The 16,191-nt window shown below is 37.2% G+C and overlaps 1 protein-coding gene across 1 annotated transcript in view; it reads left to right on the top strand.

Annotated features, from left to right (window-relative positions):
- Positions 1–16,191, top strand: part of mast4 (microtubule associated serine/threonine kinase family member 4) — a 46,700-nt gene that overhangs the window by 6,021 nt on the left and 24,488 nt on the right. The window contains exons 2-13 of the mRNA XM_015387531.1: positions 1,673–1,761; positions 6,632–6,701; positions 7,289–7,367; positions 10,173–10,327; positions 10,410–10,485; positions 10,570–10,779; positions 11,035–11,136; positions 13,071–13,203; positions 14,030–14,091; positions 14,173–14,264; positions 14,386–14,594; positions 14,693–14,831. Coding sequence (XP_015243017.1) covers positions 1,673–1,761; positions 6,632–6,701; positions 7,289–7,367; positions 10,173–10,327; positions 10,410–10,485; positions 10,570–10,779; positions 11,035–11,136; positions 13,071–13,203; positions 14,030–14,091; positions 14,173–14,264; positions 14,386–14,594; positions 14,693–14,831 — 1,416 coding nt within the window. The remainder of the gene's footprint in view (positions 1–1,672; positions 1,762–6,631; positions 6,702–7,288; positions 7,368–10,172; positions 10,328–10,409; positions 10,486–10,569; positions 10,780–11,034; positions 11,137–13,070; positions 13,204–14,029; positions 14,092–14,172; positions 14,265–14,385; positions 14,595–14,692; positions 14,832–16,191) is intronic.

The following is a 16,191-nucleotide window of genomic DNA, read 5'->3' as shown; positions in this document are numbered from 1 at the left end:
GTACAATTTAAGTCCTTGGATAATATTCCTAAAATTCAGCTTAGGGTTTTATTTGAAAACACAAAGCTTGATTTTTGAGAGGAGCTTTTCAGCTTTTTAAACAGCAAAAGTTAATACTTTAAGATAGCCTTATAAAACATGTCATATTTAGGGATTTTTCATGTTTTTTGCATGATCTGGTTTGGTTTCCTACCATCCAGGAGCCACATCACATCTATCCTAAACATATAATTTACTAATCATTTAACCCTGCCTCTACTATTAGGGTTCATTTAGATAATTTAATCAAACAAATAGAATATTTCCCCCTATAGCTGTGATCCAATATCGGCACCCAATTGGCCATATGCATGAGCAGCTGGTAAAAAGGTATGAAAGAGAACTTTTAGAGCCACATTTGAGTCCAGTAGAAAATAATAATCTGTAAGTGGGAGCACTGACCGCCCTGAACTCCCAATGGGTGCCTTAGATGGTGTTACTCTAATGCTGATCCAACATTTTAAATTTGTATTTACGTTGTGTTGTTTGACAGTTATTTGTTTCCTCTTTGATTTGAAAAAAATAAAAATAAAAAATCTAAAATTTGAGTTTCAAAATTAATGGTCAGAAAGGTAGTGGTTAAGTTTGCCTAAAGCAGTTGGTTTTGCTAACTGAGCTGCAGTAGATGTAGGAATAGCTTTCGCAGTTAGGAGTTAAGTTACAGCGTTTGACTCGTGGAAACGTTAAAAACTGGAGCCCAGCAACGAGGAGCCATTTGGGTTGAAAGTAAACCAAAGACTGCTTTTATTATCATTGGAAAGGAGATCTGGCATTATAATATAAAACACTGATAGGGTTCACACTGGGAATTTCAAACAGTGAAAATTCAGACACTGAAATGTATCTCTGCTGTTCACAAGTAAAAGTATTATTTTTATTTTCTTAGCTGTATAAAAGTACAGGTGATCCAATATTTTCCCTGTTAAATGTGGCAATGTTGCAGCATTTCTCTGTACATTTTGCATTAGTGCATTTATAAGACCATGTGCTGCAGCAAGGGCAGTTGCTTGTAACTCCTAGAGAAACGGGGACAAAGAAAAACAGTGCTATATTAAGCAAAACTGTAGTCTTGACCACCTTTAATATTATGCAAGATAGCAGTTAAAAGCTCTGGTTCATTTCTAACAAAAAAGGGACATCACTATGCTTAATATCATATCAAACTTACTAAAGCTGCAGTTTAAAATGAGAGTATCCTTATAAGTTTTTACTTTATCAGCCATGTTTACATTTTTATTTAATGTTTGAATGATCAATGTTTGACTTTTTAACTTTTAAATTTTTAGTGTTTGAATTGCGAGTGTTTCTTTGCTACCAAATCTCATGTTCAATGTCAATAAAAGCTGTCACTGGTTTAACTCCATAGTAAAGACCCTATGGATTATGCCTTGACCCCTTGACTGTCCTGCTTTTATATTTATCTGACACATCTTCAGGCTAGGTTTTAAACACTTCTTGTGGACGTCATGTTGGGGAACGGCACCTTGACTCCCAATATATAGGACTGAATAGGTGTAGAACTTTTACCAGAGCTCTAAGCCTTTTTTTGCTCATTGTTATTGCCCTGTGATGCTGCTCTATTTTGTACAATTTGTGGGTTTTACTGTCTAATATTGGCATTTGGTCGTTGCAGCTGTCGAACAAGCAACAGAAAGAGCCTGATCGGAAGCGGTCAGTCATCGGGTTTACCACGACCGCACTCTCCACTCTCTTCTCTTACAGGTGAGTTCATGCCCAACACTCGTTCATGTCAGCTAATGTGTGAGTACGTCCCGTCCACGTTGTGTTGCACATAGAGGGGGGCCTTTAATGCACTGTGTTCTCTAGCAGGAATGCTGTCTTATTGTGTAGTGCAAGAAAAAAAAAAAAACTGGAACATGTAGCAGCCACAATGAGCATGACACAGATAGCACCTGTTGGTCAGGGCTCTTTTTTCCCTAGATAACCAGGAGAAGAGTACAGAGTAAATATAAGTAATAAAAAATAATGATCAGAATCATTATCAGGTGGCAAGCGTTTTTGCCTCACATTTTGAGAGCATGATGCTTCAGTAGGTGTTGTTTTGTGTCTTTTCGTTTAATCACCGGTTAGGTCAGCGCTGCGGCTCAGAATTTAACGGTGCAACAAATTAAAAAGACCCTGATTGTTTTGGGTGAGGAAATGGTGGCCTGCTGGGAGGAAATGCATAGGGCCAGAGGGAGGGAGACCTCATTTACCACAGGGCGTTTTATTTCCTGCTATTGCTTAGCAAACACTGTGCTGCAACGAGGAGTGTTTAGTCTGCGTCTTGACCTGATGAAGAAGCCCAGATTTCAAGATGGATTCAGGCTCTGAAAGCCCCAGTGCTTTTAGTAACGAATGTGTTCAGCTTTGGGATGACGTAACACTGTGGCTAAGGCGTAATATTTATAACAAAGGTAAGAGAATGAGGTTTTCTGATGCTATTCTTGACTGATATTATGATGCATCTGTATTAAAAAGTTTTATCATCTTATAACCTCTGGTAACTTAATTATGTGATGGCTCCTGCTGTTAAATGTGTAATGCATCTGATCAATGTATGAGGACTGGTAAAATTCCAACTTCTTATTGCTAAGCTTACATTAGCTCTGAGTTGAGTAGCAAAAAATATGAAAAAGTGAGAAATGCATAAAGGATTTTGGTCTTGCTTTAGTCAACTTTAATTGTTAATATTCAAAAATTATAAAAACTGAGCTTTGATAAAGCACCTAATCTACTTTTTTATTCTTTTTGTTGCTCCAAATAGATCCAGTTAACTTAAACAAAGAGTGTAGCAGACAACAGGCATCTCAACTCACCCGAATGTTTGCTTGAATATATATGTTTGTGCAGTCTGTGAGATAAACATACGACTGTTGTTTAAAAAGTATCTAAATGTTTATAGGAAGAAGTACTCTAGAGTTTAAAAAAGATGGGAAAACAATGTTCACTAGCATTCAGCAAAACCACCAAGAGGGCCAAATTCCACGTCTTCATTGGTTTCAGGTATAACATCCCAGTCTGTGGCATCTGGGTACTGAATGCAAACCTTCCTAAAATAAATCTGTTTCTGGAATAAATATAATTTTAAGCATCACTGCCTTAAAGAAATCCATTTAAGGTTGCTATACGTGGAAGAAATAGACTGTTTTGACAATCTATAAAAAAACGGATATCATGGTATCATCTGCATAGCATTTTATACCCGTTTTATGCAGTTTTAAACTTTGTGTTTCCCCTTGTCTTGCTTTAGCTACTTATGGTGCATTTCATGTTGCAGACTGGATTGCAGTCAACTTGAATGCTGCTGCTGTTTTACAGCTTTGAGGTTAAAAGATTACTACTTGAACTGTACAAAATAGTCAAATAATGAGCCTATTGCAGATCTATGGTATACCAACATATTTAATCGATGCCAGTTATGGTTAACATCAGATTTACTGTGTGCATTATTTTTTCAACTATAGGTTTCTCTGTTTTAAGTGCAACGTTTTTGTGAAAATACAGACAGTCATACGTTTACAATAAAAAATAAATATCTACAATCCAATTATCTGTTCTCCTGCCACTTTTAGGACAAAGCTAACCTGGGTATAAATGGAGCAAAATAACGTACCTACCGTGGCATTTCTAAAAACTTCTGAAAACCCAGAAAGTTGATGTAGAAGAACTTCTGAGAGTTTTTCTTTACAAATAATAAAATGTAGGATTTGCACTAATGACTAAAAACAACCTTTGGGCCTCTTAATGTACTGGGAAAAAGACAATAATGTGTTGTCTCTTAAAGATGATCCAAGTTGTCTCCTTCCAACATTTTTTTCCTCCATAACCTCTGCCGCCTTCCCAAGGAAGTTATTTAATCATTTTTAGAGAGAATGACATTTGGAGTTTAGTGTTTTAGGCCCCGTCCACACGAAGTCAAAATGAACACGAAACGCTGATATTTTCCAAAACGTTTGCCGTAAAGACGGAGACGTAAAATAAATGTGAGCGTCCACACGAATGCATGAAAACGCTGCAAAATGTATGCCAGGCCTGTAAGTGGNTTTAAGCCTCAATAATTAACTACTGAGCAGTTAAATGTTGGGAAAAGGAATGCTACAAGCAATATGGTGCTGAGCGACCACTAAATGTCAGAGAATGCATCTTACTAAGGGCTGGTGTCAAAAACACACACTAAGTGTGTTTTTGACACTAGTTTGACATTTCTAAGGGTGGTGAGGACTTAAGAATAAAGACAGAGGAAACATAAAGATGTAGGAAACTTTTGGAAAGGAAAACTATTGTCAACATTTTGAGACTTCTATGGTTGATGGAGGAGGAGCCTTTAATTGCTACCTGCCTTTTAAAATGATGCTGGTGAAGATTCTCAGTCATCCAGGTCATAGTCATTCCAAAAAAAAAAAACACCAAACCACTGGACTTTGTTTTCCAACTCTGAAGTCGTTTTCGCTTCCCATCCAGGAAGCTTTTACCAATTCAAAATGTCTGAATTAGCGTTGAGTTCTAAGCTTTATAGAGTAGCCCCACAAAGCCTTGTTTTGGCTTAGAAAACGTGCAAATCGAACTGAAAATGATAACTTTAGAAACGTTGAAAGACGGTTGGAAATCTACTTGCTCTTGATTCTCAAGGGAAAACACACAAGGCCTTTGTTTTACAATAAACAGCTGCTTTACAGCAACTGCTCTGAAACATCTTGCAGTATTTTATACCGTTGTGTGCTTGGCTGTGGAGCAAAGGAAATGCAATACAATCACCGCTTGTTATTCTGGCATTAGTGATCAACAAAAGCTCATTCATAGAGGGCCCATTGTTTCGTGCATTTTCAGATTGTACAGGTACTTAGTTTGGAATAACATCAGCTCTCTATTCAAGTGTCTTTTGTAATACTTTCCCCAAGCAGTAGACTACTTTCCTCCTATCTGTTTTAAACAAGACGGGCTCCGGTTTTAGAGGCTGCACCCTGAACATGTGTAGAAGTGTTTTATTTATCCCATTGCAAATGATTCATTATTACTGTTGGTGTTGCAGTTAATATTATAGCTTTTTTTGCATCCAGTATATTATGTCAATTTTCTTCTCAAGCCAGGCAAAAACTGTATCATCTATTGCCCTTTTTGGGCCGAATCTCCAGTTGGGTGAGAAGTTTTCGATCGGGCCGACTTTCAGCCCGATGATGTGTTGTGTAGTGTACAGGGGGTAACGAGGGGCGATCAGCCTCTCACGACCAACCCCCGATCAGGAATCATGAGGTTGGGAGAAAATCAAACACATTTGAAATTCAGTCAGCTGTCAGTCGCAAATTGCTCATTGTGCCAAGAAGGATTCTTCTTCTTCTGCTTCCTCTCAGACGAAAACACAGAAGCATGGCGTGGTGCAGGGAAAATGGAGTTCTTTCTGTAACGTTCAAAGACCGTAGTAGCCATGTTTGCTCAGCCATGTCTTTTTTCCAAATACGTCATTGCCTTTTCTTGTTAGGGCTTTCAGCACAAAAATGGCACAAATTGCCAAGGCAGCGCGTTTCACTCTAGTGAGCTTCATATTTCATTCCCACTTGTTTGGCTTTTGAGTAGATGAGTCCGAGTAGCTCCTTCTCACTGCTGAGCAGAGTCCGACATGTTTTCAGACTTACAGTGTGAGCAGGTAGATCATATCAGAGCGTCGGGTCGCACATTGTGAGCTGTGAACTTTTAAATCCTGTGGTTTTCTCGTACAGTATGAGCCGCAGCTGCATGCAACGATTGAGAATATGGCACAGTGTAGGCCCAGCTTTAGCCAGGACATCCTAGTTGAATAAAACAATAAACCAATGGCTTTTGTATTGGGAAAAATATCGGTTAAATGAAAATTGAACAGTTAATAGAATAATAAACTTTATTGATTTGTCATTATCTAATATGATTTGTATTCTGGAAAAAAATGCTGTGATAAAGAAATAAAAGCAAAATAGTTTTTTTTTATTATAGAAATGCTTATAATAGAAAGCAAAGATGAATTTTATTATCAATTAGCCTAAAAAAACAAAAACAAAGCCGCTCACCCTACAGCTCTGAATACATCAGATGCAAATCGAACATAAGGAGATGAAATGATGGCAGTGTTAAATGGGATTGCTGAATCAGGTGGTACAAAAGGTGAAGTAAATTAAAATCTGTAAAGATAAAAACTAAAGTTCAGACAGAGAGAACCAGAACCATAGAGACTAAATGATGAATCGGTTTTTAAGTCTCGTGTGGTCAGTCTCTTGAGGTGGCAGCTTATTCAAACTTTGATAATTATAATAACTTACTATTCCCCACATTGTTTTAAATTAGTTTTTTTTGTTTTATTTTTTGCACTTAACGGTTAAACTAGGAGAAGTTCTTCTGGATCAGATTTGCCTCTTCAAAAGATAACTCTCCATATATATTCATAGTTTTTATAAGATTAAGATAATTATAATATAGATAACTAGATTGTTGCTTGATTTGCTTTTATTTAATGGCTTTTGGATATTGATCTTTTTTATCTGTAATTGAATCTGGCATCCGATGATTTAGTTTTCTGGCTGCAGGTTAATTTATCTCCCTCTCTTTGTTTTTCTTCATACAGGAACGAGCCCACAAGACAGCCCGAGAAATTTCTCCCCCAGTGCCTCTGCACATTTCTCTTTTGCACGAAGGTAAATCGACTTAACAATTGATTGTGTATTTAAAATTAAACCCATGGTTGTTTTTATTTAGTCAACAAACTGCAGAATTTTCTCTGCGTAAATAGATTTGAAGGTACAATACTTTTTATATTTATAGCATCATCATGTGTCATGTAATTTCTTGGTGTTTTTTATTGCAATCCACAGTCATTGCCACAGAGCAGACAGGTAACTTGAAACTAGGTTTTCAATTTTTAAATAGAAAATAAGAAACATTAATGCCACATTTGTCTGGACTTCCCTCCATGATTCACCTTGTTTTTTCATTCTAACACTGCAGCTTTATGCATTTAACCATCTCCATTAATTAACTTTGTTTTATTATTTCTATGAATTAGGTAATAGTTTTAATTTAAAAGAATAATCTAGAAGCAGACTATCCATCTTCAACTCCCTTCACCAGAAGTTTTCTCATGTTTTGATGACAAACATGGGAGCGTCTTGTTTGAGGCCAAGCATGTTGAGTTTGTGTTAGCTTAACATCCTGAGGCGTTTTTAAAAAGTCAGCAGTGTTAACAGTGCAGTCATTTATGGGTTTATGTCATGTTTTGTGATAGGACCGATGGCCGTCGCTGGTCCTTGGCCTCCCTGCCCTCCTCTGGATATGGAACCAACACACCCAGCTCAACAGTCTCTGTAAGCATCAGGAACTCGCTCTGCAGGACACCTGTGATACATGGGCCTGCAAAAGTATTTATACACATTCTCTGACTTTACCGCAACAAACTTTAATTGAATTTCTCAATAATTTTTATTTTAAATTGTGGCATGCATATCCATTCAGCACTCCACTATCAGTACTTTATATAATAAGAGGTTGCAATTATAGCTGCAAGTATTTTAAGGTATGTTTTAACTAACTTTGATAATCTATTATTTCCCATGATTCTTTGTGTGATAAATAGTACTTTTATAAGTAAGACAGAGTTTTAGTTAAATTAGGTTCGGACCAAGCATAAATATACAGACTAGGTCAAAATGAGTCTGCTTTTTCATATTAGTTTTTCAAACTACCATCCAAAAACTTCGAATTACAAAAAAAAAAAGAAAAAAAAAAGGGGGTTAAAAAAGAAAGAGTCGTTCATTTATGCTGAATTCTTCAGTCTTACAGTTGACGCTCATGCAGACTGGAAGGTAAGAATATCTGAAAATATCTGAAACTTACTAAGGTGTCAGCTGTGCTAAATCTCTCTCACTTTTACAGCACAGTAATGCAGATTAAAAACAGGACATAAAACTTGTCAGAGATTTTCAGGCATCTCAAACATGCAACCAAAACCACAGCACAGCCACAGGTTTCTGATGTTTATCACAACTCACAGAAAAATCATTAGAGTTAATGTTGTGGAACCAAATCCAGCTCTTAACTCTTTTTATAGGTTTAATATCCACCATTTGATGCGTGCTGGATAGAACCTATTTACGTATAAAGTTTTTTTTTTTTTCCATCTTAAAGGTATAGTGGACGATCTTCTTTTTATGGGATGGATCATGAAAATAAGTGGTCTTCCTAATTGTCAATCATTCTGGTGATATGTTCACCTAAGGCCGTCACACGTGCTGCATTTTCACTTACCGGTGGCGAGTCCGACATAGTGGAAAAATTGCAAATCTTCCTTTGGAAAGTAAGCTTGTATGAGCGACGCAAACAGCAACTTTTAAACAGAGCGTGCACGAGGAGAAATGGGGCTCTGCATGCTCTTGCACGCGTTTAATAGGCGTTCCCTCTCAGGAGCGGGTACAGGGTTGTGCATGTGAATTTTTTTTTTTTTTTTTTTTGTGAAAAAATGCAGGTCTTTTCAAAAATTCGTAAAAATCCTCCACTATACCTTTAAATGCAGAATGTGAGTATGTTTGTTCAGTTTTGGGCTTATCACTGCTCTGAGATTGTTGTTCTTTTAGCTGTTTGTTATTTTTAGAGACTGTATTTAGGTCAGCTATTAGTCAATTGCTTAATTAGTCAACAATTGAATTATCTATTATTATTTATTCAGTATTATTATTTGACAATTGCAGGTTATTATATCATTAACTTCTAAGAGGAACTATTGCATGATAGAGTAAAAGTGGATAGAAAAAACAGCAGTCTTGATTTATTGTTGATGAGAAGAAATAAAAACTATTAGTCACCCTTCATGGTACATAATAAATTACTTTGTGTTGGTCTATTATGATATGATGTCAAAGACTGTCGCATTAAATCAGGGTTTGATTAACTTGAAGTTTGTGGTTGAAATGTGACAGAATGTGGTCTAAATTTTATCCAAGGTTCTTTATTTGGACTTTGAGGTCTTCCATGTGGAAATGAAAGCTAAGCGATGGCTCTGCATGGCTGTCCTTGCCCACAGATTATTTTAATACTGAGGTCGCAACCAATCAAAATCCACACATTATCTAAACTTACAGCAACTAAACATTAAGACTGTCTTTTATTTATAATTTTTTCTAGGAAGCGTATTTTTATTTTCCTTTGTAAAAGTGAATTTCCTTTCTTTTTGGGGGATTTTTTATTCATTCCTGTTAAACACTGATTTTTGGTAGGTTCTCTTTCCTTAGATGCATCTCAATTTAGTGCATTTCAAAAAAAAAAAAAAGCTTTGTCTGAAGATGTATTGTTTGTGTATCTAAAATCAATCAGATAAAATATTAACAGACAATATAATCTAGATTGATTCCCTTTACGCTGTAGAACAGGCAACCATTACTAAAACATTCCTTTGGAGACAATGAAAAAAAGTTATTTTATGTTAAACAACACATTAATATTTAAAAAGAAGCATGGATTTGTGATGTCAGCCTCATTAATTTGAAGCACTAAGCTAAGTGTTCAATAAAAGTCAGCCAGAGGCTGTCAATATGGTTAAATAGGGAGAAATGTAGGTTTCTGTTCTTACTATAAAACAGTGAAGTTTAACCAACAGTTTCCGATTAAAGATGTAAAATAAAGTGGAAAAAGGTGCAAAATATTCTTTATTGCTTTATACTTTGAAAGCATGTGAAACAACCATTTAAACACCACAGACACTTTCTCAGAACAAACTGTTGTACTTTTTAGAATTTCTTTTTTTCCCCCTAAAACTAAGAAAAAGTGGCAGAAATTTTTATACTGAATTAATTACTCGTCTAGTGCATTTTAGTAATTTCCCACTTCAAAATGCCTCTATTCTTTAAATTAATTGTAGACTAAAAATTTTTTGGCAATAAAAAAAATATATTTTGCAATAATTTAAAATATTTTGTTTCTTTAACAAAGCAGAAGGAAGACGTCAATTTAAATATTGAGGTTTCTTTTTAAGTTTATTAACTTGGCTTACCTTCCAAGCAGCCCTATTTAGAGTAATTTATTCCCCCTAAATAAAATTAAAAATAATTAATGCAGACAAAAACACCACCAATCCACCTTTTTTTTCATTTCATGTTGAATATATGTTTCATTTTCAGTCATCCTGTTCATCACAGGAGAAGCTGCACCAGCTGCCCTTCCAGCCCACGCCTGATGAACTCCACTTCCTCTCCAAGCACTTCACCACTGAGAGCATCTCCGGGGATGAGTGCTGCAGGACGACGACCATGCGACCCCGCTCGCGCAGTCTCAGGTACCCCATCCTCTTCATCTTTATTTTATAGAAACCAACTATTCTTTGTACTAAAGGCATGAAACCATCCCCACTATTACAGCCCTGGAAGATCTCCTTCCTGTTACGACCACGAGATCATCATGATGAATCACGTCTACAAGGAGCGGTTTCCCAAGGTAAAGGGCCCTCCAGTAATTTTCGTTTTGCCATTGAAAATCTTCTGCATCACCATAAACATGCTTTACTTTTCCTCGCTGCAGGCCACCGCTCAGATGGAGGAAAAGATTCAGGAAATCATCCGCTGCAACTCTCCAGAGAGCGTCCTCCCTTTGGCAGACGGCGTGCTCGGCTTTGCCCACCATCAGATAATTGAGCTAGCCCGGGACTGTCTGGAAAAGAGTCGTCTTGGTCACGTCACCTCCAGCTACTTCTGCGAACTCACAGACAAGCTAGAGAAACTTGTTCAAGAGGTCAGGATTCCGTTTGAGATGTAAAGATTTTGGAATACTGTTGATAAAATGTACTTTTTCTTCTACAAAATAATGACTAAGCTCTTATTTTATGCTGACAACAGATGGTAAATTTAAAAAGATATCAAAAAGAAGATATCAGAAAGAATCTCTCCATTTCCCATATAGGACTTCCCTCTTTTTTATCTGATTGTTGTGATTATGCTGCATGCTTTAGGTTGCCTCATCTCTCTTCTCTTGTCTGTTGCTCTGCAGTCCACAGAGAGGTCAGAAAGTGAGGAGGTAGACTTCATCAGAGAGCTGGTAAAGAAGATCCTCATTGTGATAGCTCGGCCTGCTCGGCTGCTGGAATGCCTGGTACGTTGTGCATCTCTAAACAACAAGAAACTTTTGATTGGTAATGGACGGCTTCTTGTTTTCCAGAGGAAGGAAAAATCATGGAACATTTACGTTAGTCAATTTAAAAAATGGGAATGACAGAGAACGCCATTTAAGTTAGAATACTGGAAAATGGCTGATCCAGTTAACCTACTTATATAGTGAGGAAAATAAGTATTTGAACACACTGCTATTTTGCAAATTCTCACACATAGAAATCATGGAGGGGTCTGAAATTGTCATTGTAGGTGCATGTCCACTGTAAGAGACATAATCAAAAAAAAATTTAGAAATCACAATGTATAATTTTTAACTATTTATTTGTATGATAAGGTTGCAAATTAGTATTTGAACACCTGAAAATATCAATATAAATATTTGTTACAGTAGCCTTTGTTTGCAATTACATTGGTCAAATATTATCTATAGTTTTTCACCACGTTTGCACACACTGCAGGAGGGATTTTAGCCCAGTCCTCCACACAGATCTTCTCTGGATCAGTCAGGTTTCTGGGCTGTTGCTGAGAAACAGAGTTTGAGCTCCCTCCAAAGATTCTCTGTTGGGTTTAGTTCTGGAGACTGGCTAGGCCACACCAGAACCTTGATATGCTTCTTCTAGAGCCACTCCTTAGTTATCCTGGCTGTGTGCTTCGGGCCATCATGTTTGAAGACCCAGCCTCCACCCATCTTCAATGCTCTTTACTGAGGGAAGGACGTTGCTCCCCAAAATCTCGCAATACATGGCCCCGGTCTTCCTCCCCTTTATACGGTGCAGTCGCCCTGTCCTATGTGCAGAAAAACACCCCTTAAAGCATGATGCTACAGTATCACCCCAACGCTTCACATTAGGGAAGGTGTTCTTCGACTTAAGATGGGCCTTGAATATGTGCTGGTTTAAGGAGGGGAACCTTCCAAGCCAAGCATGATTTCAAACCATGATGTCTTAGTGTATTACCAACAGTAACCTTGTTAGTAAGTAACAGTAAGCTCTCAGAAACCTAAAGCTGAGAGGTACACCATAACAGCCATTTATCTGTCGTATTTACCCGTTTACCAGATGTGCCAATAGTTTTGTCTTTTCCACAAGGAAAATTCCTACTATCATACAACAAGTCCAACCAATACATTTGGGAAATTAATATTAAGAACTTAACCTGCATGATTTTTTACAATACATGTCTCCACATTATTTCAACCCAATTATTATTATTTAAAAGACCTTCAAATCAGGCTTTTAACTTTGTTGGAACTTGGTTATATATCTTGCTCAGTATTCTTAGGTATATCTATTCTATATAGAAAGTTAGACTGGAAAGAAAAGCCCTTTATTGTCCCGCAATAGAGACAGTTACAGTAAAAAAGCAACAGTTAAAAGGTCACACTACAGAATAAAATGAAAAAAGGTTAAAAAAAATTACAGTAATGAAAAAAGGAAGTTTTAAATATAAATACTGTGCAGTCACTGAAAGAGAATAAATAATCAAAGTGTACAGCTGTGAACATTTTAACAGTTGGTGGATATGAGAACAGAGGCTGCAAAATTACAACAGCATGTTATTTAAAGTAACTAAAAAAAATCAGCATGAATGTAAACACTTATTGAGCTTTTTGGGAGGTAAGTAAAGTAAAATTTTAACCAACTTAATTAGATATTAGAGAATATGGAAATCTGAGCTCAGTTTGTGCTCAGTTTTCTTATACTCTGCTGTATAAGTTTCATTCCAATGTCATCTGAAAAAAAAAATTTTTTCCAACTTCTTCATGCTCATCTTTGAAGCTTTATGCCCTATTTCCGTTTTTGTCCAGCTTTAGATTATTAGTAAAGTAGCAAAATTGCATAACCTCACCCTACAGCTTCACAGTGTCCTGAAAAGCTTCATATGGATAACTGAACTGGGTCAATGTGCTTCCAGGAATTTGACCCGGAGGAATTTTACCACCTACTGGAAGCAGCTGAAGGACACGCTAAAGAAGGCCAGGGCATCAAAACAGACATCCCTCGTTACATCATCAGCCAGCTGGGACTCACTCGAGATCCTCTAGAAGGTACAGGAAGCTTTCAGTGTTTCATCATCAGTGCTAACATAATCCAGTACAAATCAGAGCTGCTCAATTCAATTGATCTGATCTTGTTTTTATAATTCAATCCTTTTTAATACTGTTATTTCTGTCAATGCTTAAAAAAAATAAATTTGCACATCTGTTGAGTTCTTATAGGAGGGAATGAATGGAGGAATTAGGTCTTAGAGAAACCAAAAAACAACCAGACCGTTTCCCTTATGCCCCTCAGACTCTGCAATTTCAGAAAGCAGCAACATTCATTATGACTAATTAGAAAAGAATGGCGTCCACGCAGCACATTAGCCAGGCTCCAAGTACTTTACCCCTGAGTCTGCTTAAAACAAACTGTTCAGAGGGACAGATGTTAAATAGCAGTGGAAACGTGTTGACAGGCTCTCTGGGGAGTTCATATGGTACTTCACGTTGTTGCACACGAACAAAACGTAAACATGCAAGATGGTTTCTAATGAGCATTTGTTCCAGAGTGGCGATTTTTTTAAAGCTGGGTATTAGACGTGTGTTTGTCGCCAGATTTGATTTCCGCTCCATTTGTTCTAAATTCAGGTTCTCTCGGAGTCAGCAGCTCAAAGCTAATTAGTGAATAAAGTCTAAAGTCTGCTTTTTACGTTTCAAATGTGCTGATTTCTCAGCAATAAAGTTGCTTTTCTTTTATAGAACCACTATTCCAACATGTTTAAGGACTTTACATGAAGTTTCATTATGTTTATATACCTTAACTTACTGACAGAAGTAAAAGTCTTGTGTTTTCATTCTTTCTTTTGAATGTTAATCTGTGTTTTATTGTTCATAGAAATTGCACAGCTGACCAGTAGTGACAGTGGCATTGCAGAAACACCAGAAACTGATGACTCTGTAAGTTCTTCAAATCTGATTGAATATGTTTTCTTTACCATCTTCTGTGCAGATTTCTTTAACGTTTTCTGTCTTTTTCAGTCTCAAAGTCTCGGCACCGTCTTGCGGTCTCGGAGGAAACCCTGTGAACTAGACTTTGAGATGATAAAACTAATCAGCAATGGTGCCTACGGGTAAGGAAATACGACCGTGTTTTATTAGAAACAGACTACAGTAAATTAAACATGGCTTTCTCAAATTTCTTAGTTGTTGTGTTCATTCTTTGCTTACTGTTGCGCCATTGATTTCCTGCAGAGCCGTTTATTTAGTTCGGCACAAGGAGACCATGCAGAGGTTTGCCATGAAAAAAATCAACAAGCAGAATCTGATGTTGAGGAATCAGATCCAGCAGGCCTTCGTAGAACGGGACATCCTAACCTTCGCGGAGAACCCCTTTGTTGTATCAATGTACTGCTCCTTTGAGACACGGCGGCACCTGTGCATGGTGATGGAGTATGTCGAAGGTCAGCCTCAGCGGAAAGCATTGTGCAGACGACAGAGCCATCTGTTTTTCTCTTGATTGCATGTTTATATTCATCGAATTTTGTATTTTTCTCCTCAGGAGGAGACTGTGCCACTCTTTTGAAAAACATGGGTCCCTTGCCTGTGGATATGGCCAGAATGTATTTTGCAGAAACTGTTCTTGCTTTGGAATATCTTCATAACTACGGCATTGTCCACAGGGATCTGAAACCTGACAAGTGAGAACTGATTTATTAAACTAGATGTGATCATAGATATAACTTCAGTAATTATAGTTAATCTTCCTTTAATTGTCTCTTTCATATTTAGAACATTTTGCAACTTTGTAGCTTTATTATTCCTTAACCACAACTGCGAGCAAACTGAATAGAAAATGAATTGCAAAATTATTTATTTCACTTGAACTTCTTAAAGTTCCTGACATCACAGCTGCAAACTTTTAATGTATTTTAATTTATTTGATTCATTAGCGTGAATGGGAGGGAAATGGGTGAAGGCATTTGTATTTAGCTGCTCTGAGTCAAAGAGCTTGGAGATCCACATTTCTCTGCAGTTATAGCTGCAACGACACTTCAAACAATCTCTACCACTTTAGAGATTGAAATAAATGTCCATGCTTTGAGAAGTGGCAAAATAAGTAGCTTTTAATGGAGATTTTCTGTTCATATCTATTATCAACCATTTTCACAGAATCCAAACTAGGTTAAGGTCTAGGAATTTCCTGAGCTTACTTAAACTTGGAAGCCTCTGCCACAGACTCGAGACTTTTGAAAGAAAACTAGAAAAAGTTCATGAGTTACAGATACTTGTGCAAGCACCCATTTTTCTATTGATTTAATTTGTAATAGAGTTAAATATTAGAGGTTTGAATCAATGCGATACGATTCGATCGTGATACATGTGTCAAGATACGACTGATCCGAATAAATCCTTAGCAAAGACTATGGCTGCATCCGAATGTCTACCCTGACCCCTAGATCCCTCAGTCATAACATATAGTAGCAGCCATTCAAAATGGCCCTTCCCAGTCAAACGCCAGCCGAATGGCAGCCCACTTCCTTGCAACTCCCAGCAGAATCCCCTCCAACTTCCAGCCACTGGAGTGATGCCCTCCTTCGCCTGGGCGTGCATATTTTTTTACTCTTACTCCACCCTTTCACTGAATTACAGGGTCTGACCAGAAGATCTTAATGTCTACTAATCATGACAGAATATTTTAGTACAAATGGAATCAGCCATGGTCCCAGTAAGGAAAGTGGGGAAAGCGAGGAGAGCTCTCCTCACAAAGCATTCCAGGATATATCTGCCTGTCCAGTTGTCACTACCCGATCCATCCTGGAAGCACGAACCGTCCAGCACATGCGTGAACAGATATACATCCCGGTGCCCATAAATAATGTAATTATGGTACTAAAACTACCTATTTCTATCCTTAACTCAATAAAGAATGTTAATACAAATCTTTAAAAAATGTTTTATGACTTTTGTGAGGTAATTATAATGCTTTTTACATTTTCTTCGTTAAACAGCTTCTCTAACGTCATCATGGGACATGCTCAGAGCAGTCAGGCAAAATAT

Source organism: Cyprinodon variegatus, unplaced genomic scaffold (assembly GCF_000732505.1).
Source record: "Cyprinodon variegatus isolate N-32 unplaced genomic scaffold, C_variegatus-1.0 Scaffold397, whole genome shotgun sequence".
NCBI lineage: Eukaryota > Metazoa > Chordata > Actinopteri > Cyprinodontiformes > Cyprinodontidae > Cyprinodon > Cyprinodon variegatus.
Note: the sequence above shows the minus strand (reverse complement) of the source record. Positions and strands in the feature narration are given on the sequence as shown.